At 37.9% G+C, this 21,993-nt stretch overlaps 1 protein-coding gene across 1 annotated transcript in view; it reads right to left on the bottom strand.

Moving 5' to 3' along the window:
- LOC134541804 (G-protein coupled receptor GRL101-like) overlaps window positions 1–21,993 on the bottom strand; it is a 192,567-nt gene that overhangs the window by 147,237 nt on the left and 23,337 nt on the right. The window contains exons 4-5 of the mRNA XM_063385496.1: window positions 9,694–9,816; window positions 6,507–6,605 (exon numbers count right to left, since the gene is read on the bottom strand). Coding sequence (XP_063241566.1) covers window positions 6,507–6,605; window positions 9,694–9,816 — 222 coding nt within the window. The remainder of the gene's footprint in view (window positions 1–6,506; window positions 6,606–9,693; window positions 9,817–21,993) is intronic.

Below are 21,993 nucleotides of genomic sequence, written 5' to 3'. Positions count from 1 at the left end.
GATGGTGCCCAAATGATATTATGGTGGACGCCACAGTAATAATGATTCCTGCACTCTAGCGGATAAAAAGTAAACTAACATGTCGGTAGCGCACTCTAGCAGAAGAAAACAATATGTGGTTGCCTCCAGGAGGTGAAAAAAAAGTCTGTCATGACGTCATACTGACTGACGTAATATTTGCCTTGGCATTGGTGGCGGGAGGTCAGTCTGCCGGTGATGTGAAGAGGAAGGATTTATTTTCATTTTTAATCGATTGCCCTCGCCGGTTTCTAACTAAGGATGTCATGATGCAAGTATGTTTTTAATTAAAATTTAATCAAATTAATAATTTTATTAATTCTACGTTTTTCTGTTACAATAGCGGCCAGTTTACTAAATGGTGGTTTTTTTAAAGTATTTTTTTATAATTAAATTTTTTTTCAGTAATTAAAAAAATCCCATTAAAATCAGATAATAATTACGGATTTTTTGGCCGTAACGAAAATTTCAACAATGGTGGTTGAGGTCAAGGTCAAGGTCAAGGTCAATATCTACATCAGAGGCTTATTAGAGGCTTGCCCATGGGGAATTTAAGCCTCAATCGGGACATATCGAATTTTTGAATTTTTCTGGAATATAACAGGGAAATTTTCCTTTAAAAATGTTAATTTCTCCCTCGAATTAGGGAATTTTTTTTAGAAATTTTGAGTCATCTATAAGAAATTTTGATTAAATTTGACACCAAAAATTGCCGCCGTGACGTCACAATCCAATATGGCGTACATCGGCACACCTCCCCACACTTCTACTCCTGTGTTCGGACACACCAAAGTATACCACTGTAAATTCTATAACGTTTCCCTTTATCTCCATGAACTTCACGCCATCCGTCACAGATGGCAGCATCGTGGTTACACATTTCTGTTCCATGTGACTTCCATTCAATTCACGAAATTTCTACTAAAAAGTCCATTATGCCAAGAGCTAAGATGTTTACACATCATAGGTATGTTTAAAGTGATGAAATCGGCGAGTTCTTTAAATCAGATCTTGCTTAAAACAATCAATTTGGTTGAAATTAAACTATGGGTTAGCCTAGATGATTCATCGGGTTTCGATGCACTGTTTTTCGGCAAGTATACAACGTACAACCATGCCAAGTTTCTGGTACATTCTACAAATGTTCAATGTGTGCGCCCTTGTCCACCCGGCACACATTCAAACTCTAATCCAGTTCCCTCCATATGTTCTCTAGCATGTTTCCGTCAATGTCTGTCCCAGCTGCAATGATGCATTCCTTAAATTCTTGCAGCGTTGTTGACATTGTCCTTAAAATAACGCCTGACAGGAAGAAATCACATGGCGTGAAATCTGGAGACATGAGGGGCCATGGCATGCAGAGGAATATCACCCGGACCAGCACGCCCTATCCAGCGATGTGGCAGTTAGCTGATGAGAAAGACGCGGAAAAATTGTTCCTCAGTGAGGTGGGGCCCCATCCTGCTGTGGCAATAACCACAACTGCAACAAATCCAGGTACACATAACCTTCTCGATGAAGAAAAATGGGGCCATACACTTTTGTCTTGGATATGGCCCAGAAGACAGCAATCATGCGTGGCGAAATTTATTTCCAGCTCCATGCAGACACGCGGAAATTTAGTGCCCCAAACTCTCACATTGTGACAAGTTTCCTTTTCCCGAGAAAGATGGAAAATCGCCTCGTCGCTGAATGTCAATGTACCCGCAAAGTCATCATTATCTTCCATAGCTTGCTGCGTTCGGGAACAAAACTCCAATCGGTGGACAAACGGTGGGGTTTAAAATTCAAACGTTGCTGCAAAACATTCCACGCTGTTTTCTGCGGAATACCCAGTACACAGTTCATGGCTTGAACGAAAATGTTGTTTCTTTTTTTTTCTTTTTTGCGCACAAAGCTTAGTCTCGCGTGTTCCACGATTTCCTCCGAGACACGCGGTCGTTCCGTGACTTTTCCTTTTCACGGACAGCCGGTCTCACGAAAATGGCGAAACCAACACAATACGCTCTGGTCACCAGGCACAACTTTTCCGTATTTACGTACGAATGCACGCTGAACGCTCATAACCGACCAACACTTCGCGTATTCTAACACACAAAAACTCTCCTCGCGCATTGCCACCATCTTGTTGCATGCCGTCAGAGGCATGCCATCTAGGGTGGGATTTCTTTTTTAACTTGGTGAGTATATCTATCTTTTCATGTATCACCCAGTACCTACACTTCGTACGTCGTATACTTGTCAATAAATAGTGCTATGAAACCCGATGAATCGTTTTGGCTAACCCTGTGTTATTGTTTGGTCTTCATCGGGACGAACAAACTTTAATCTCATTACGACTACCGCTGCCTACTGAATCAATGGAATACATTTAAAAATCAATTTCCAAGGGAGTGGGACATAAGATAAGACACTTAAAATCACTGATGGATCAAAATGAAACTAATAAGCGAAATTTGAGTGAGGATTCCGTGTAGCAGTCTTCCCGCTTACTTAGCAAACTATTTCTGGAATGATACTGTGTACCTACACAATTTTAAGCGACCTTAAGATTGTTAGGTAACGAACTAATTTTTTTTATTATTTTATCTGGTGAAAAGTCTGTACAAGTTGTCAGCTAAATATTTTCAGTTATTTCAGTAGCTAGTCAGCAAAAAAAAAATTGTCAAAATATCATTTTAAAACATTTGATGAATAAGATGCTAGTGCCCGTAGAATAAAATTCGTGTGTTTTTTTTTTCATAGATGGTATTGGCAGACGCCTAAATAAAATCAAGCAAAAAATATAGTATATTAAAATCAATATACAAAATATTTTTTTTTATTTGTTAACATCTAACTCATTATTTTTTAAATAACAACGCTAATATTTAGTTTTTATAGAAGTTTAGAAATATTATTTTTCATTAATTATCTATTTAAATGTTTTAAACTAAGATTTATATTCCACTAGTTAAATATATTTGAATCCGGTAATATTTAACGGGAGTATACGCCTAAAATTAATTTTCTTTAACAGTAGTTTTTTTTAGAAACATGAGAATTAATTTTGTTAAAACGAAAAACCAACAAAAATGCATGGATATGTACGACTGTTTTGCTTGGCCGATTATGTGAAGACGTTTATCTAAGACAATTTATTTAGTGATGCTGTAAAATACAGTTAAACCTCGTCTATGTGGACTGACTGGGACCAAAGATAATCCGGACAATCGGAAATCCTGATTCTCCGAGTATATCGGTAATAAGGAAAACAAAATCCTTAAATTAGCAAACTTACCGTTCATTATCATAAAAAAACTAAATTTTGTAACAAAAATGCATATTATACTTGCCCTATATTGTTTATAAGACATTAAAAAAATAAAAAATAACTTTTCATTTCATTTCTTAACAAAAAGTTGGTCCATTTCTTCTGTTTTAAACATGTATGGTGTTTGAATGAAGCACGGTAACACTAAAACCTTTATCATTAACAGTTCAGCTGAGGCGGTGGCAGGCTGACGATTTTTAAGTTGGTGGTGCGCCTTCTTAAACCCAGCAAAAAAATTTATTACCATAATTATACCACCTGTGAAGGAACTATGCATTGAATCAAGCTGAAATTGAATATTTGGCTTACTTAGTGTTACGTTCTTGCTAAAGTAGTTGAAAAATTTTATGTGAACATTAAATAAAATGTCTACAAACCTGATCGGGATTATCCGGAGATCCGGAGCAACGAAGGTGGGAAAAACGAAGTTTTACAGTACTCTCGCATGCCTAATGCTGTCAACGCCAAACGTATTGGCATGCAAAAGTTTTTGGTGTGAGTATTTTAGCATCGCGAGGCAACCTCTTGTACATACAATGCAATGGTTACAACCCGCACACAGCCGATTTGTCACGAATGTCAACTACGATGATCCGTTCGTTCTGAGAACCGCTGCCCATTCGACCGCCATCCGTTTGTTCGTCTGCCTTTACTCGAACGTCATGTTATGTTTCCGTATCAATGCTGCCAACTTTTGAGAAAACTAAAATATTTGAGAAAATTTCTCTTGTTTAATTATATTAGTGTCACAATCATGTAAGTAACCCACTTATAACTCATTATACTCATTTAATCACTATAGTATTTATTTAAGCATGTTCGTATTTACCACGCGTAATAAATTAAATTTCTGTGACTCTGTCAATTTTTGTTTGAAAAAAAAACTTTAAAAGTTTTTAAACGTAAGTTAAAAAATTATTATGGAAGCAGCTTTACAACTGAAAAAACTTCAAAATGTTCTATTATCATAATATTTGCCACGCAAAACGTGTCTGAACGCAAAAAATGAATATTTATATATATAAAGTGCATACATTTGCATAGTTAGCTGCAATGTTGAATTTTTAACGTTTTTGTGCAATATGGATAAGGAGAATCAAATTGAATAAATAACTGGGTTTAAAGGCAAAACTGGTGGTTACTGCGTGGTATGGCTTAAAATCCTTTCAGAAAAAAAAAATTATTTAATTTTACCCAGGCGTTTATTATCATAAAAATTATAATGTCTCTAAAAGAGCAAGTAAAAAAAAAATTTTTTTTTTCTGAAAGAAACTAAACCATATCACATTGCAGCTGGTAAAATTGAAATTAAACCTCAACAGCTGCATACTATCATAATATTTTTCATTTCATTTTCCTTACCCATCCTGCACAAGAACGGTAAAAAAAAAAAAATCGATTTTTCCAGCTAATTATGCGAAAAGTATGCCATATATATTTTGTTACATATTTATTTTTTTATATTTATTATATATATTATATATTTCACAGACTGCCACCAATCACAAGTAAGAAACCACAGGTGCAGGTATACCTTGTTGCAGTCTAATAAGTGGTCAGATTTTTTTTTACAAAAAATTGGCTGCCCCTATGTATTTACTTCAAATTCGTTGGGTTCTATAACTTCTAGGTTATAGGTTATACTCCTCTCTTTTTAAGTTTCTGAAAGTACAGCCACTTAAAAGGACGGCAAGCTTAACGGTGTGGGCCGTAAGTATGAAACAACGAGCTGTAACGGGACATACGCCCTTAGGGCCGCCAAGACATTTGTCCTTGACGGCCCATGTCGCTGTCCGAGGAAAGCATTGCGCAGAGCACGAGCAGGGAGGGGGGGGGGGGGCGGACACAAAGCCTAGAGTCAAATAATTTTAATCCTATACTTTTTAATTGTTTATTTCTTAATATGCAATTAGTTCCAAGTCCAGGTGTTTTTTTTAATTAAGTGAAATGTTTGGTTAGTTAATTAATGCCAGGGAAATTTTGAAAAACTCAAGATTCGTAAAATGTTTCTTTTTTTTTTTCTTACAGTAAGAAGGAATTTATATGCACCGTGAACTCCCGATATATCTGTAAGGGTTGGTAGTAGCAACCGTATGCCAGTTAATCGCAGGCATTATGTTATGTATTTGTTTTTATTAAAAGCTATTTCAAATATTCAAAAAAAAATTTTTTTTACATGACATTTCTATGAATTCGTCTCACGACAGCTCGGTGTTTTAACAATTAGTATGTTTATGAATGCACAGCGCCGGCGCGTCCATATAGGCGAACTAGGCAACCGCCTAGGGCGCCAAGTAGCTGGGGGCGGCAAAGCACGACACATAACAGCTCATATAATATGTTTAACGATTATTGAAACTAGATGAAAATGGATTTTTGTAACAGTTTGGAATATTTATATTGATATAAGTAATTATTTAAAGTCCATTATAATTATTATGATTTATGATTTGTAATAAGTAAAAAAAGTAAAAGAAAAAAAACACAAGCCTGCTTAAATTTGATTATTGACAAAATCTTAGGCTTACGTGATGTATTTTGAGGCGAGAAAATTTTTTTTGGGGTGTCCGGCGAAAAGGGAGTGGGGTGGGGGGGGGGGGGCATTAAGGTTTTTCGCCTAGGGCGCCAATTTACCTTGCACCGACCCTGTGAATGCAAAGGAATAATGAAAACTGACCGCAGGAACGTAAAATATATGGAATTGTCATCTGCTGTGTGATTGGTCGGACGGCGAGAGCAGGGCAGCAACTAGAGTCTCTGGCACCCGGGGCATGAATGGATTCATGCGCCCCCCCCCCCCCCTCTTTTTTTGCACATACCACACCAATAAAGCGGGTGGTCCGGGGGCTCTCCCACGGAAAAATGGTGCTATTTAAGCATTTTCCATACCTACATGTAACAGTTTCTGTGCTACTGTAACTTCCATTCATGAACCCACTATGTCCATAAAGTAGTCCGTGTAATCACTAGACTTGTTCACTAAATATGTTGAGACTTTATATTGTAAATCAGATTAGACATTCCTGGCATGCGAGTTAAAAAACATTTTTACCAGTTACCAGTTGTAGTAGGAATTACAATGCAAGCGATTTCGGTGCCCCCCACAGCTTTGCGCCCGGGGCGTATGCCCCGCTTGCTCCCCCCTTAGTTGCGGCCCTGGGCGTGAGCCACTCACAGAATAGCTCGTCGGCGTGGTTGTCCGCGCAGTCTGGCCAACCGTCGCACCAGTAGTACCTGTGCAGCAGCGAGCCGTCCCCGCAGCGCACGAACCGGTCTGCCGACAGAACAAGCAGGCGCATAAACAAGTGCGACTCTTTATGGCCCCGTCCACAATAGCAATGTCCCGAAACTGTGTCCGAAGGACACTCGTCGCAGATTGGTCCGCGTGACCTTCTGACGTCATGCGTCCAAGTGTGGGCGAAGGTCCGAAACCTACCTGGTCCGAAGACATTCGTCAATTTGAACTTTTTAGTCCCAACCCGTGTACTTCGGACACAGAAAAAGGAACACTCACGATGTTTGAATTTCCGGTTCCCGTTTGAAAACGTTGTATTTTTTTTTTGTTATTGAAGGAAATGGAAGGTACACACGAATACATTTCTGTCAGTGTGATATGAGTTCATTTTTTAGCAATTACATTTGCCACTTTGCCTTACTGAATAACTATATAATATTGAACTCCCACAACTTTCATAAGTTCAATCTCAAACTACAAAGCATCAAAACAATAAACAAAAACATTTGGTTTGGGACATTTACTGCGCTCTCTTTAGAAATCAATACATTCGGACATCGGACATCGCAATTGTGGACAGGGCAGTTTTTGGTGAGACAATGTGACGTCACTCACATTCGGATAAGGACACGGATCACGCACAGGTTCGGACTATTGTAGACGGGCTCTAACAGTGGAAACTGAAACCATGTGTCGCTATCTGTTGGGCGGGCCCATAACTACCAGCACATAAAAAGAATCGGAATAGAGGTTCTCATACAAAGTTTTTTTTGTAGTTTTTTTTTAATGGGGGAACACCCACCAGGGGGGTCCTCCCCGCCAAAAAAAAGACTATTTTAAAAAGAGAATACAAATGGTTACATGAAGGGGAACATTTGGTACATTTACATCAAAAAAAATTACAATAAATTATAGATACATACATAAATTGTCCCTTCCAACATTCAAGTCCTTGGGGGCAGGTGATTTGTGTGAGGTGAAGTGTCTATTTACATTTGGTGGTGATGATATTTAGTTAATACTTTTTTTGGTTATATTAAGTTATCTCCTTGGCGGCGCAAAACTAATTTAATCGATGCGAAAATACGTAATGCTGTTTTGTAATAAACCGTCATGTAATAAACAAAGGAGTAGGAGGTGCAAAAACTCATTGTATTACACACCACAAAAATTAGTGGCTACCTAAATAGAGTGAATTTTCACTGGTTTGTTTGCCTGATAATAGCTTATACATTACTTCTCCCAATAAATTAATTTAGTTATGTCAGCAATTTTTTTATGAATACTACTATCTAGCGGACGGGCCCGTAACTACTTCTAAAAACTAGGTCTCAGTCTCGGTGATTAGAGTTTCTCCCCCATGGCTGCGGACAACCCACGACTCACACGTCTTCAGCCTGGGTTCCCCCCCTGGCGCCGCATTACAAACCAAGCCATTTCATTACATTACATTCATCCCGTTTCATTCCAACTCATTTCATGACATTTAATTCATTCAATCTAATTCCATTTCAATTCCTTCCATTTCATTCCATTTCTTTACATGACTACTGAGCTCCGCATCCGTAGAGGGTTTGTTTGTTCGGCTTTTATTTTTGTCCAGCTGAGGGTTAGCACCAAGGGCGTAAATCTATAGGATTTCGCAAGGAGAGCCTGTGTGTGCAGGTGTGTGCAAGTGTGTACAAAAGTGTGTGAAAGTGTGTGCAAAAATGTGTACAAAAGTGTGTGAAAGTGTGTGCAAAAATGTGTGCAAGTGTGTGAAAGTGTGTGCCAGTGTGTGTAAGAGTGTTCAATAGTGTGTGCAAGTGTGTTCAAAAGTGTGTGCAAGTGTAGGCAAGTGAGCGCAAGTGTGTACATAGGTGTGTGTTGGTGTGTCCATAACCAAGTACCTAACTATTCCCCTCATCTCCCGTTTCCTCCCCCCACTTAATTTCCCCTAAAGATATCGGAATGTTCGTAACGCTCGAAAATTGTTGCGCCTCAGCAAAGAAGTTTCACTCGAAAAATTTTTCTCTACTTTCACAAAAGATTACTTTGAAAACCAATTTTCAAGTAATATTTTGTAATACTACATTAAATATATTGTAGCTTTGAACAACACAAGTCTATGGTTATTTTTGCATCTATGAAATACGATACTCGAAATTATACTATTTATTTCGGAAATCAGCCCATTGTTTTATATATTAATTTATATTTCAATTAAGCATAACATTTTTAAACCATGGAAAAAAGATAATAGAGCATTCAATAACTGGACTTTATTTTATCTTCTAATGGTTATTAATGTGCGCAATTAATGCTGGAAAGATATTCAGGTGAATGGTTTACAAATAAGTTCAACTACTGGAGCATTACTACGAACAGAATTGTAGTGTTACAGTGGTTTCGACATTTAAATGTACAAGTATACAAATTTGATGTGAATAAGTATTTCTGCTCCAAATTACAAAAAAATTGGTTGTCTATAAAGTCGGTTTACGGACGATGGTTTAACTTGACAACGTCAAACAAAACATTGATGAAATTATTGCATACTTTTATGAATAAAATTGAATCATTTTTATTGAATTATCACTATTTTGTATGGATACAAAGAAGGAGTGAAATGAAATCTACAATTTAATTTATATATATTTACTTTTATTTGCACTCATTAATTCAAATATGTTTATTACTTTAACGAACATATTATTTTAACTATAACTTTTATACATGTTTGCTATTTAACTTCTTCCAATCTGTGTTATTCGGTTAAGGATGGGACGATGATAGGAAAAGTAGGAAACGAATGGGAGTGTTTCAAACAGTTTAATGTGCCTCGAAAAAGTCAAATCGATGGTTGTTCCAATCGAGTGGAAGAGAGATAGATGCGGCGAAAGCGTACAATGAGCGTAACGGTACTATGGGCGTAACGGGACTATGGGCGTAACGGGACAATGAGCGTAATGGGACAACGAGCGTAACGGGACAATGAGTCATCCTTTTTCGTGCGTGCAGCCGGCGTTCATCGATTTATTAGACGTTGTCACGTCAAAAACCAACCCTCCAGTGTGCTTGTCTGGATGCATCTCACTCGCCCCCTCGCGCGAGCACCACGTGTCTGTGAGCTGTGTCGTCGACTCACCCGGGGCGCAGTCCGTCTCGTCCGAGCCGTCCTTGCAGTCGTCCAGCCCGTCGCACACGAAGCCGGGCCGGATGCACTCCCCGTTGTCGCAGCGGAACTCCGGCTTCCAGCACTTCCGGTGCACTGCGGGCAGACACAGTCTCCCAGGAACAACACCACCCTGGTTTTTTTTCCCCCGACCCGACAAGGCACAGTGTTTCGTAGATTTTCCACACGCGGGTAGTTAACCACTGAAGGAACATCACTGGTTGTTTCAACGTGTGTGGCTTCAGCTGAAGCAATAGCAACGCTTGACCAAGAATAGCAACGATTGGCCAAGAATAGCAACATTTGGCCAAGAACACCTATGTTTGGTCAAGAAAAGCTACGGTTGGCCAATAATAGCAAAATTTGGCCAGGAACAGCTACGGTTGGCCAATAATAGCATCGGTTGGCCAAGAATAGCATCGATTCGCCAAGAATAGCAGCGTTTAGCCAAGAAAAGCAACAACTAGCCAAGAATATCAGCTTCGGCAAGATTCCAAACTTGTATCCTGTTTTTTTTTGTCGAGTCACAAATTGAAACTAAAGAATTTATCCAAACAGACTGTGGAAAATTTTTTGTTTAAATAGAAAATTTCAGGGTATAGACGTTTCGATGGATTGCCCAGTACCCTAATTTTTATGCAGTAAATAATAACGTTGCAGGGTAATGGATCTTTATTTTAAATACAATCAAGCTTAAGTAGTAGCAAAACGTGAAAATAATAATTACGTTGTAAGGGTAAGGAGCATAGAACCTCGTTATTTTATGAAGGCTCACAATCATCTCTGACATTTATGTTGGGAAAGGTGGCAATTTTTTTTTCAATAACTTCCAAGAAAGCTTTCTATGTTCTAAACTAATCCATAGGTATAACTTAACTTATCAGAAGGTAATTTATGTACATTTTATTTTTTCGTCTTGGGGATTAAATCTATATTGTTTCTACTCCAGACTAGACGAAGATGATATAAATATAAAGTTTTTTTTAGCACTGGTGTAGTTTGGAATATCGCAGCAGCTCTAGTTATTCCTCTAGGTCAGAGGTCGGCAGACCGCGGATCTTTTAGTAGGATGTTACGGCTCTATGACTCACTGCGCTGCCACAGCAAACAAAAATTTAAAAAAGGAACATAATGAAGCGGCCCAATCACAAGGCATGTCCTCAACCTGCGCTCCCTGCTATCACCGCCTGTCACCGCATTCACCCGGGTGATTTTTTTATTTCAGCAAAAATTAATTAAAATATTTTTTTAGGATATCATGTTTTTATCATTAGAGCTCTACTAAAGACTATCATATTATGTTTTTACATTTACATGTATTTTTTTTCCTAACTAGTCTTTATTTTTAAGACTTTTGTAAAATTTGCAGATAAAATATTTTGATTCAAACTTGTTTTATTTTATCGTCTTAAAATTCCACGTAGATACAGAGAAAATAGGTACGTGTTGTGGCTCTCTAAAAAAATTATATAATCTGTTTACTTAATATTTTGGCTCATCTCAGTGCTCCAGACAGGGCGAGACCACCTCAAGTTCGTTGAGCTACGACGGCGCGCGAGTGATGATCGAACTATGGTCGTGGCTCATACACATAACGGCCCTCGCAGCCTTTAACGATCCTGATTTATAGGGCCATCAATGCCTGCCGGTCCCTTGGGGATTTACTGCCGTGGCAGCCTTTTAAAAGGGCGTGAAAAGGTCATCAAGACCGCTCTCATTAGGCTCAGAGTTATCCGCAGTTCCACACCAGAAAAAAAAAAAGCATTAAAATTTTTCAGCTCTGATAACATCTCATATAAATAATTTCCCCGTGAAAAAAGTTTTTTTTAATTACAAAACAACGAGCGTAACTTCGAACGAGATTATGATTTTAAATATAATTTTTTTTAAATGAGGCATTATTTGTTTCTCAATATAATCTGTCTTGAATACAAAATAATCCTTGAAAAGTAACAGTCTATGAACTAATAAATAGATCTAAGGTGTTGTTTAAACTTCTTAGCCAACAGGTAGAAATATGTACCTATTATTTTAAAAAAGAGTTAACTGCATTGTTGAGTGCTATTAATTTACATGTAAATAAATCGTACATCTGATAGGAATTAGTAAAATCTCGCTGACTACATACACTATATTTAGTTAAAGATGTCTTCTCAAAAACAAATTATGAAAATATGATGAACCGAAGTTTCTCTCCCGTGCCCCTCACCTTTGAGATGCAACCAGTTCTACAAACTTAATTTTAATTTTTTTTTACTTTTTAAAATTGATGAACTCAGCAAGTAATCACCCAGGTCAGCTAGCTTGAAACTAGGTATGGGCCAAACAAATCCTCAAATAACATGAAATACTTAGTATTCGGAGTCGATATTTGAGGAAATCGTTTATTACAGGAAATAAAGTAAATTAAGAAACTCAACACTGAAAACCTCTGAAGTTTATTAGCCCAATTTTTTTTCTAGCATGACCTGTTATCATTTCCCAATATATTATTCTTTTAAGATGTAATTATAAAAACAAAATTACAATATGTACTGTTTCTGGTTACTTAATTCATGAAACAACCATTTAAATGTAGAATGGTTTAACACCATACTTTCTATTTTTATTTATTGCATATTATTTTATGTTTGATCCTTGACACATATATTCGGATTCGAGGGGTATATTCGAGGTAGGCTACTGTCTGGGATTCGAATTCGAAATTCGGATTCGAGAAATCTGAGATCTGACCCAACACTAGTTAAAGCCTCTGGTAATGATGAGCCTAATGCCTTGTGTTCGATCCCAGCTCCCGACATAACTCAGTATGCAAGTACCGAGTTGGTATTTAAGTGGTTCGGGACCGATCATAACGTTGGAGGTCGCGTCGTATTGAGCCATTGTTCGTGTGTGATGTGAAAATCAAAATCCCTACACTAGCCTTTAACATTGTTTGAAATTTTATTTTTTTTTTTCAAAATTAAGTTAAATTTCGTCAGTGAACAGAGATCATTGCCATGTTCTTAGTGTACAGATGTTTCATTAGATATATTTAGACTTTTTATTTTACCTAGGATTCACTTTTGATAAGAGAAACGAGCCAATAATGAGCGAAAAGATAACCGAAAACAATGCAAACAGGCAAAAGTTTTCAACCTCAAACTTAACGAACTCTGACTCTGACAGAAACTATTTTTTTTCTACTGTCTCCGTTTTAGAAATCTGAAATTTCTGCAAACTCGATTAACTTTCTTTTCTTTTCGGACTGTTGTAAATACTTTGAAGCAATTCAAACCAACTTTCGGTACAGACAAGATGACTGCATATACGTAGTTATCTCAGATGTTTACTATTGCAATCACCTGTACATCACTAAACAATTAATACGTCGTGGGGTTATGGGAAAAAGTGGGTAAGTCCAGTAACTGAACTATAAGTGTTTTGTACCCAGAAGAAGTTTGGAAAGTTAAAAAGCAATATTTTTTATGAATGTTTCAGGTATTAAAATTTTTTGGTACGTACAATTTTGTCTCGTTGTCAACAAAATACTTGTACCTATTTAAATTAGCTACCAAAATATTTACAGAACACCACCATGTAATAAATTTATAAGGAACTAACGTTTATAAGATATTGATGATGTGGCAGAGGAACATTGAAAGGCTTAAAGTAAAAACATTATTCTGTTCAGTCCCGCTCTTAGTTATGGCATCAAAATTTTTCTATGGGTGTAACCAGCTAAATGCGAGAGGTCATATCACCGGTATGCCAATATCTATAATGTAAAATGTGGTCTAGTTGGGCGCCGTGAAAACTCGATAAAGTACTAGTGCTGTGATTGTGTATGTAGCACAACTACTAACCTCTACAGAATATTAACTAAAATATGTCTTGTTATGTTGATAGTGAAAATAAATTATTCTCAAGTTGTATGTACTGGTGTAGTTTGACTCAGTGTGAATACCAAACAATAAAATGTCGTATAATTCCTTAGCAGTATGTCTCCTTCTCTTTGGTGTAAGTATTCTGACCTTAAAATCAACAAATATAAGTAGTGTGTTTAAAAGCATTAACTTCTCTATGACTGCTGATCTCAGTGTAATAAAAACTAATTATTCTTTCAAGACAATCCAAGCTAAATATTTCTGTCTATCTGGTTTAACATACACATGATATGTAAGTATGGTTATCAATCGGAAAAATAAAATATAATGAAAATTTAACTTTTTACTAGGGTCAGAATCATGGTTGTATGGGTGACAATACTCTTTTGCAACATATCCAACTGTAACATGAAAAGTGACAGAGTCAATGATTAGCAAGCAACATACAAATACCTTTGAGACAATTATTCATGTTTAAATAGGTTTTTCATTAAACAAAATTTCAATATCCGTTATACTTAAATGTCTTTCAGAACTAATTACGTTTTACGTAATTGTATCACTGAATAATAGTTTGGTTATCAGTCAATATTTTAAATATTATTGAAACACATTTTAACTGGCAAATTAGTCTTTTCTTTGTTTTTACTAGCTCAGTCTCTTTCGGTAGATCAAACTGTCTCAAGACTTCTGGACCTGGGACTATTCTTTAAACATTCAAGACAATTAATGACTTTAACAGATTTTAACTTTGATATCGTACATATTACTGATCAATGTCAGTTAACCAGGTCCAGTATGTACAAGCTACAAGTCTTTACGTAGTTAAGTAGTATTAAGTTGTTTTAGCGAGTTTCAAATTAGGTCTTGATCGTAAACATCATAGTTTAAGATATCTTGCCATTAAAATAGGACAGGTAACTTCTCGCTGTTCTTGTTAATTCGGGGATGGGGCAAACAAACCTCGTCGCGTCGTTACAATACCAAGAGGCTGTGGAAAACCTCTCCGAACCCCTGTCTCTCCTCCGATGTTGCTGGTTAGATCTCACTCTCCTCCGATGTCGCTGGTTGGGTCTCCGTCTCGATGCACCTCCTCTCGTGCTGCTGGTACTCCAGCAGGACTGGCGTCGGTCACCTGGAGTCGTCTAGAAGGATGATGTCCTCCGGTACACCGTCTACGATGCCGTCTACCGCTGTCGAACTCCTTCCATCTCGAAGATTGATAGTCCTTTTCTTCTTTTCTTCTTAATTCGTCGTTGATCCAGTTATATTTATGCTGTTAGTCAAAACTTATCGTCGTCGTAGATTCTTTAGTAGAGCTTCGAACATCGGTAACTACCTCTTCTTCATTGTGTAGTTCCGGTATTTATTATAAAATCATCAATTTCACGTAGATTCTAGCTATTCAGTCGTCGTACCAATGTTTTACGTGATATTCTTACATTCATTTATGACTAAATCACGGAGCTCTTTCTCTCTAATCCTTCTCCCATGATAGTAGAACAGAAACTCCAGTTCCAATTTGTTTCAAACAGTCAAAGCTTTCTCTATTGAACACTCTCCGAAATCACACTGGAAATACTAAATTCTTTAAATAAAATATATGCGCAGTCGAGCGTCCAATCACATATACTCTTTCCTCAGTAATGACCCAAAAACAATATTAAAAGGTGTAAGCTCATTTCCTATTCGTCGCCGTTTAACAAATGTTTGCAAAGACATTTCATAAAATTATTACTTAGATAAAACATGAAAATACTTAAAGAGTAAAACCAAATTGACCTGACCATAGAGATACAATACTGGTAAATATAATTCATAACAGGACTAAGACAAAGTCATAGAGGTAAGAAGTAAAATAATAAACATAAAATTCATTTCTATTGAGGGCTTCTCAAATACCTCTATAGAATAGTCCCCTTCAGAAATGTGACTAACGAACTATACTCTGATATAGGTCTTAGGACCATTTCTCATCATACAAACATCTCATCTATATTCTAATTATTTGCAGAAAATTTACATTTCATATTATTGACCTTATTTACATACTTACTTGCAAACATAGAGTATTGTCACCGATATATGTCTTCAAACGGACATATGTGTAACAGTGTATACTATTCTACAGGAGTGTAATATTTCCTCAACTGCGTTATATTATAGTGTCCTATTACTTGTTTCGTTTTAATGTCAGACAGTTCGTAACAGTTACTTCTAATAATCTTCGTGATCATATATGGTCCATCGAAGAGTAGAAATAGCTTCTTAGTAACGTACTTCCAAAATTGGCTTACTGGATTCGTTCTCTTGAGTACTAAATCTCCACAATTAAAACTCATCTTGCTGGAATCTTTCTGGTATTTTCTCCGAAGATCCGCCGTGGATGTCAACTTGGCTGCGACCAACTCTTCAGTTTCCTTCTGTATCTCGACTAATTCTTTATCTTCTGCGGCCAGAGCTTCATCGTGATGTCTCGGTAGTAACGATGACGGTATTATCAATGATCTTTTTCCTGTTAACGCTTCATATGGAGTAACACTGGTAGAACTGTGTACAGTATTATTCAAAATGCATTCAATGAACGTTAATTTACTCATCCAGTTCTGCTGTGTATCGTGGCAGAATGTCCGCAACATATTACCAAGTGTGCGCATTTGTCTCTCCACAGGATTACTCTGCGGGTGTCTCACCGAAGACGTGGTGGGTACGATTTGCAGTTTTCTGAGTCCTTCTTGCCAAACTTGACTCATGAATTGTGTGGCATGATCCGAAATAATTTTCTCCGGTCGACCCACTTCCGCGATAAACTGTTTAACTTTCTGGAATACTATCTTGCTGGTGGCATTGACTATGGGATACAACTTGGTGTATTTTGTAAATAAATCTACCATCACGAACACATATTTCACCCCGGCTGTTGATCTAGGTAATGGTCCCAATACATCCACTGATACCAACTGCAGTGGTCTCTCCGGAAGGATAGGTTTAAACTCACCTTCGAGATTTTGTTGGGCATGTTTCGCTTTCTGACACAAGTCGCACGATCGAGTAATGGCGGCGACTGACTTGTGCAGATTCGGAGAGTATAGCTGCCTAATCAATGACTGTGTCAGCTTCTTTGAACCAATATGCCCGCAATTCCTATGAACCTCCCAAATAATCGAGTTGATGTTTCGCTTCGGTATTACCGGCTTCCATGGCTCTTCAAATCTGGCTTTTCCCTTGCTATGATTGAACAATACTCCCTCCGACATGCAGTATCTCTCCTCTAACCTAGTTGGAACCTCTGAACCCTTCAATTTATCTATTATGACCTTGCAGAATTCATCTTCCTGTTGCAGTTGAGCTATCTGGTCAAAAACATTCTTGATTGTTGCGTTATCTTTAAGTTGTTGTGTCACAAGATTAGCTACCAAAAATTCCTTGGAGTTCTTCCTCGGTGTCAATTCATCATTCAATACATCGGGTATTCGACTTAGGTAATCGGCGACTACATTCTCTTTCCCTTTAATGTGGCATATTTCCAAGTCAAACTCTTGCATCAGCAAGCACCATCGCGTCAGTCTGCTACCAAAAATTTTGCCTGCTTTTAGACACATCAGGGCTTGATGGTCAGTCATTAGCTTTATATGTTCTCCCAGAAGCAGGTCTCGAAACTTCTGCAGAGCCCATATTATTGCTAGTGTCTCTTTCTCCGTGACCGTGTAATTTCGCTCTGCCGAATTCAATGTTCTACTCGCCATCGCTACGGTACGTTCTACTCCCTCATCGTCCATTTGCGCGAGCTTCGCACCTAAGGCATAATCAGATGCGTCTGTGTATAGTAGAAATTCCCGACCTAACATGGGATGATAGATGACTCGTTCTTCGAGAAAGACCTTCTTGAGTTCTTCAAAAGCTTCCCGCTGTTCTGCTTCCCATTTCCACAGCTTGTCCTTCTTGAGTAGATCAAACAATGGGACTGCGATCTTGGCTATCTTGTCGCTGTAATTTCGGTAAAACCCGATAACTCCCAGGAATGTACGTAGTTGTTTAACATTCTTTGGTGTAGGGAAGTTGGAAATACTGTTCAATTTTTCAGGATCGGTATGAATTCCGGTCGGTGTCAGAATATGCCCTAGAAATGGTAACTCTTGTCGGCAAAATACGGATTTTCGCAGTTTCACCGTCATTCCTGCGTCACGTAGTTTCGTTAGGACAATGCCGATATGCTCCAGGTGTTCTTCGAATGATGACGATGTAATCAAAATGTCGTCGACATATGCTCGCGCGAATCCTTTGCACTCAGATCCTAGCGTTTCGTCCAGACAACGAGTAAACTCAGCTACCGCATTACATAAGCCGAACGGCATGACTTGGAACACATACTGCGAGTTCTTGAATAGGAATGATGTGTACTGTCTAGATCTTTCTTCTAAGGGTATTTGCCAGTACCCTGCCGACAAATCAAGTGTGGTTAGAAACTTGACACCCTGATATAATCGCAGAATATCATTCGTTGGTCTCGGACTTTCCCGATCTCGAACAGTAATTTTGTTGATCTCCCTCGCGTCAAGGCATAAACGTACTGTTCCGTCTTTCTTTCGCACACAGAGTATCGCATTCGTGAATGGGCTAGGCGCTCGCTTTATTACATTCCATTCCAACATTAAGTCTAGATATTCTTCAGCCTCTTTCAAATATTTCGCCGGGATGGGATACGACTTTTTATGGAATGGTTCACCGGGTATGACCTGAATACTAGCTGTATATAATTTGTTTAACCCAGGTTTTTCGGAAAATATATTTTGAAAATTTCTTAAGACATGAAGAAGATTATTTCTACCGGTTTCATTTACCATGGTAATTCCCTTTACAGCTTCTATTAAATCAGCTCCGGTCGCCATCAAATTTATGTCACTATTAATACACGAAGTTTCCTTATGAATGATTGCAATGCATTTTTCCGAAACTTCCCAATTTTCAGTAGTTTTCGTATTTTCTGTGTCATCCATAGCAGTTACCATCCAACCTGCAAAATTCAAAATTATTTTATGGCTAGTTAGAAAGTCTACACCGAAAATTACTGGTTTAGCCAATCCTTTTACGATTAATACATTAATGTACTTGGTGCTACCTAAACCTTCTACTTCCAATAAGGTCTGACGATTAATGATGGGACTAGCCCTTGATGTAACTCCTAGAATCTTTAAACTCGGTACTGGCATTCTCGGTAATGATATTCCGGTGCTCTCTATCATGGCTACGCAGTCTTCGCTGATGCAGGATATCTCTGCGCCGCTGTCTAATAGTACAGGCACTTTAACTCCGTTTAAAGTTAACGATATCTCCGGACATAGTGCTTGTTTCGCTTGAACTTCGGTTGCTGTGGGCTCGCTGAGTAAAAATTCACGCTCGTTTTCTTTGAACATAATGGTGTGTATGCTTCGACAATTATTCTTGTCATTTGCGTCGGGATCCAATTTTATACTAGCCCCGTCTAACTTACAATTAGGGACTGACGTGCGGAGCGGGTTTTCGCCATCCCTAATTAGTTTACCGCACTGTCCTTAAATCCTCTAATTTGCTCTTGTGACAAATTAGCAAATCCATTATTTGCATTCGGTGAAATCAAAAATGTGTTATTACCTCCTTGGTTTGTATCTGAGCTTCTGCTAGATTGCATGCGCGGCCATTCCGTGTTGCTTTGCTCGTGACTTGGCGCTATAGAATATGAATTTCTTTCTCCTTGTCGCGCGTCGTGAATGGTGGTGCTAAAGCTGTTCCCTTTTTCAGACGGTACAAACGTTTGTGCATTTATGCTGTACTGACCTCCGGGATGATTATTGTAATTTGCCGATCGTTCTTTCGTTGTTCGATTTTCGCCTGAATTCTCTCTGAAATTAACTGTCCCCTCCTGACGTTTATTCTCCCACTGTGATTCATTTTCGCGTCTGTCTTGTCGCTTCTCGTTTCTACGACGATAGTACTGTGGTTTATAAAATCCGTTACCATATCGCTGACCTCGATATCTATTGTGATACCAATTACTTCCGCAGTTTTCAACGTTCAGTGTGTGAATTTGAGGTTGTTTGTGTCCGCTGTTCTGCCCTTCATTTCGATTGCGCCAGTTATTGTATAACGGTGTCTGTTGGTTCGTGTTCTTGCGCTCGTTAGTTTCTTTGTGCGTTACCGTTTTATCGAGCTTAACGAGTCGTTCATACGTTAACAGTTGTTCCTTGAAATCTACAATATTACTGTATTGCCGTCCACTAAGTTGTAATTGATAATTGAGTGGTAATTGCGAAATTATCATGGCAATAAACTCTTCGTCTTCCATACGGCAATCAAGATAACGAGTTCTCTCGTACATATCGCTGATATGCGCCTCTAAATTTTGAAATTTACGATTTTCGAATTTTTCAGAATGCAACTGTATTCGCAAATTGCTTTGGATACGAGTATTCCAAAATTGGGATATGAAAGCTTTCTGAAACGATTCGTATGCGTGTACCGAATCTTTCGCCAACTCCCACCAATAATATGCCGTGTTTTTCAAGCAGTGGCTAACGCATTTCAATTTTTCTGCGTCTATTAACTTAAATGTGTGGCAATATTCTCCAAACTGATTTAAGAATCTTCGAGGGTTGTCATTACTTTTCCCTGAATATGTTGGAACGTCATCCAACCATTTCTTAGAAGGGTGGTGTAGTGTAAGTACCGGATCTGCTGACATAATTGCAGTACTAATATTCGCGGGATTTCGCTCGGCTTCTATCGTTATCGATTTGTTTACCGGCGTGTCTTCCTTGTCGGTATTACATTCGCTAGTGTGGTGAGTCGTTAGTTGGGGCGAGAATGTTGCGATGTGTCTGGATTCTCTTTCTATTTCCCCTATTTTCGCCTCTACCATATCTAACCTTCCTGTTAGACGCTCGCTTAAGTGTACTACTTTATCGTCAGTGCGTTTACTGAATATTTCTACACCTTCAATACGAGTGTGTACACTGGAAAACTTCTGTTGCATCTCGTGCTGTGTTTCAGTTAAGTCATGCCTGATTTCTGCTGTTTCATCTGCAATCCTGCCTAAAGTGTTATTTAAGACTTGCACTAAATTGTCTAGTCTTTCGGCGTTTTCTCGCTCCTTTTGTTCCCTTTCTAACTTCTCCTCCTGTTCTATACGCTCCCGTTCTTGTTTCTCCCGTTCCCGTTCTAGTTTCTCCTCCTGTTCTTTACGCTCCCGTTCTTGTTTCTCCCGTTCCCGTTCTAATTTCTCCTTATTCATGAACTGGAACAGTGCATCTAGGGTAACAGTTGGTGTCGGCGGCGAATGACCCAACTCCATTTCCTGCTGTGACTCCATACCAGTAGTCTCGATGTGCTGTTCTGGTACTACTTCTCTAGGTTCTCGTTCAGGACTAGAGTCAGAAGTGTCATTGCTACCTCTCAAAAAATATGACTTCCTACCTGTGTCTGTCATCTTGACAAAACAAAATTACTGTCTGTATTTTTCAAAGTGTCTTGAGTTGTTCAAAAAAAGATCATAAAATAGTCCCTAACGTTGGCTTACACGTTGTGCGCCAAAAACTCTGAAGTGTTTTCAGAATTACTCTATAGAGTATATTTCCTAAAATGCCAATATCTATAATGTAAAATGTGGTCTAGTTGGGCGCCGTGAAAACTCTATAAAGTACTAGTGCTGTGATTGTGTATGTAGCACAACTACTAACCTCTACAGAATATTAACTAAAATATGTCTTGTTATGTTGATAGTGAAAATAAATTATTCTCAAGTTGTATGTACTGGTGTAGTTTGACTCAGTGTGAATACCAAACAATAAAATGTCGTATAATTCCTTAGCAGTATGTCTCCTTCTCTTTGGTGTAAGTATTCTGACCTTAAAATCAACAAATATAAGTAGTGTGTTTAAAAGCATTAACTTCTCTATGACTGCTGATCTCAGTGTAATAAAAACTAATTATTCTTTCAAGACAATCCAAGCTAAATATTTCTGTCTATCTGGTTTAACATACACATGATATGTAAGTATGGTTATCAATCGGAAAAATAAAATATAATGAAAATTTAACTTTTTACTAGGGTCAGAATCATGGTTGTATGGGTGACAATACTCTTTTGCAACATATCCAACTGTAACATGAAAAGTGACAGAGTCAATGATTAGCAAGCAACATACAAATACCTTTGAGACAATTATTCATGTTTAAATAGGTTTTTCATTAAACAAAATTTCAATATCCGTTATACTTAAATGTCTTTCAGAACTAATTACGTTTTACGTAATTGTATCACTGAATAATAGTTTGGTTATCAGTCAATATTTTAAATATTATTGAAACACATTTTAACTGGCAAATTAGTCTTTTCTTTGTTTTTACTAGCTCAGTCTCTTTCGGTAGATCA

Source organism: Bacillus rossius, assembly GCF_032445375.1.
Source record: "Bacillus rossius redtenbacheri isolate Brsri chromosome 4 unlocalized genomic scaffold, Brsri_v3 Brsri_v3_scf4_2, whole genome shotgun sequence".
NCBI classification, from domain to species: Eukaryota; Metazoa; Arthropoda; class Insecta; order Phasmatodea; family Bacillidae; genus Bacillus; species Bacillus rossius.
Note: the sequence above shows the minus strand (reverse complement) of the source record. Positions and strands in the feature narration are given on the sequence as shown.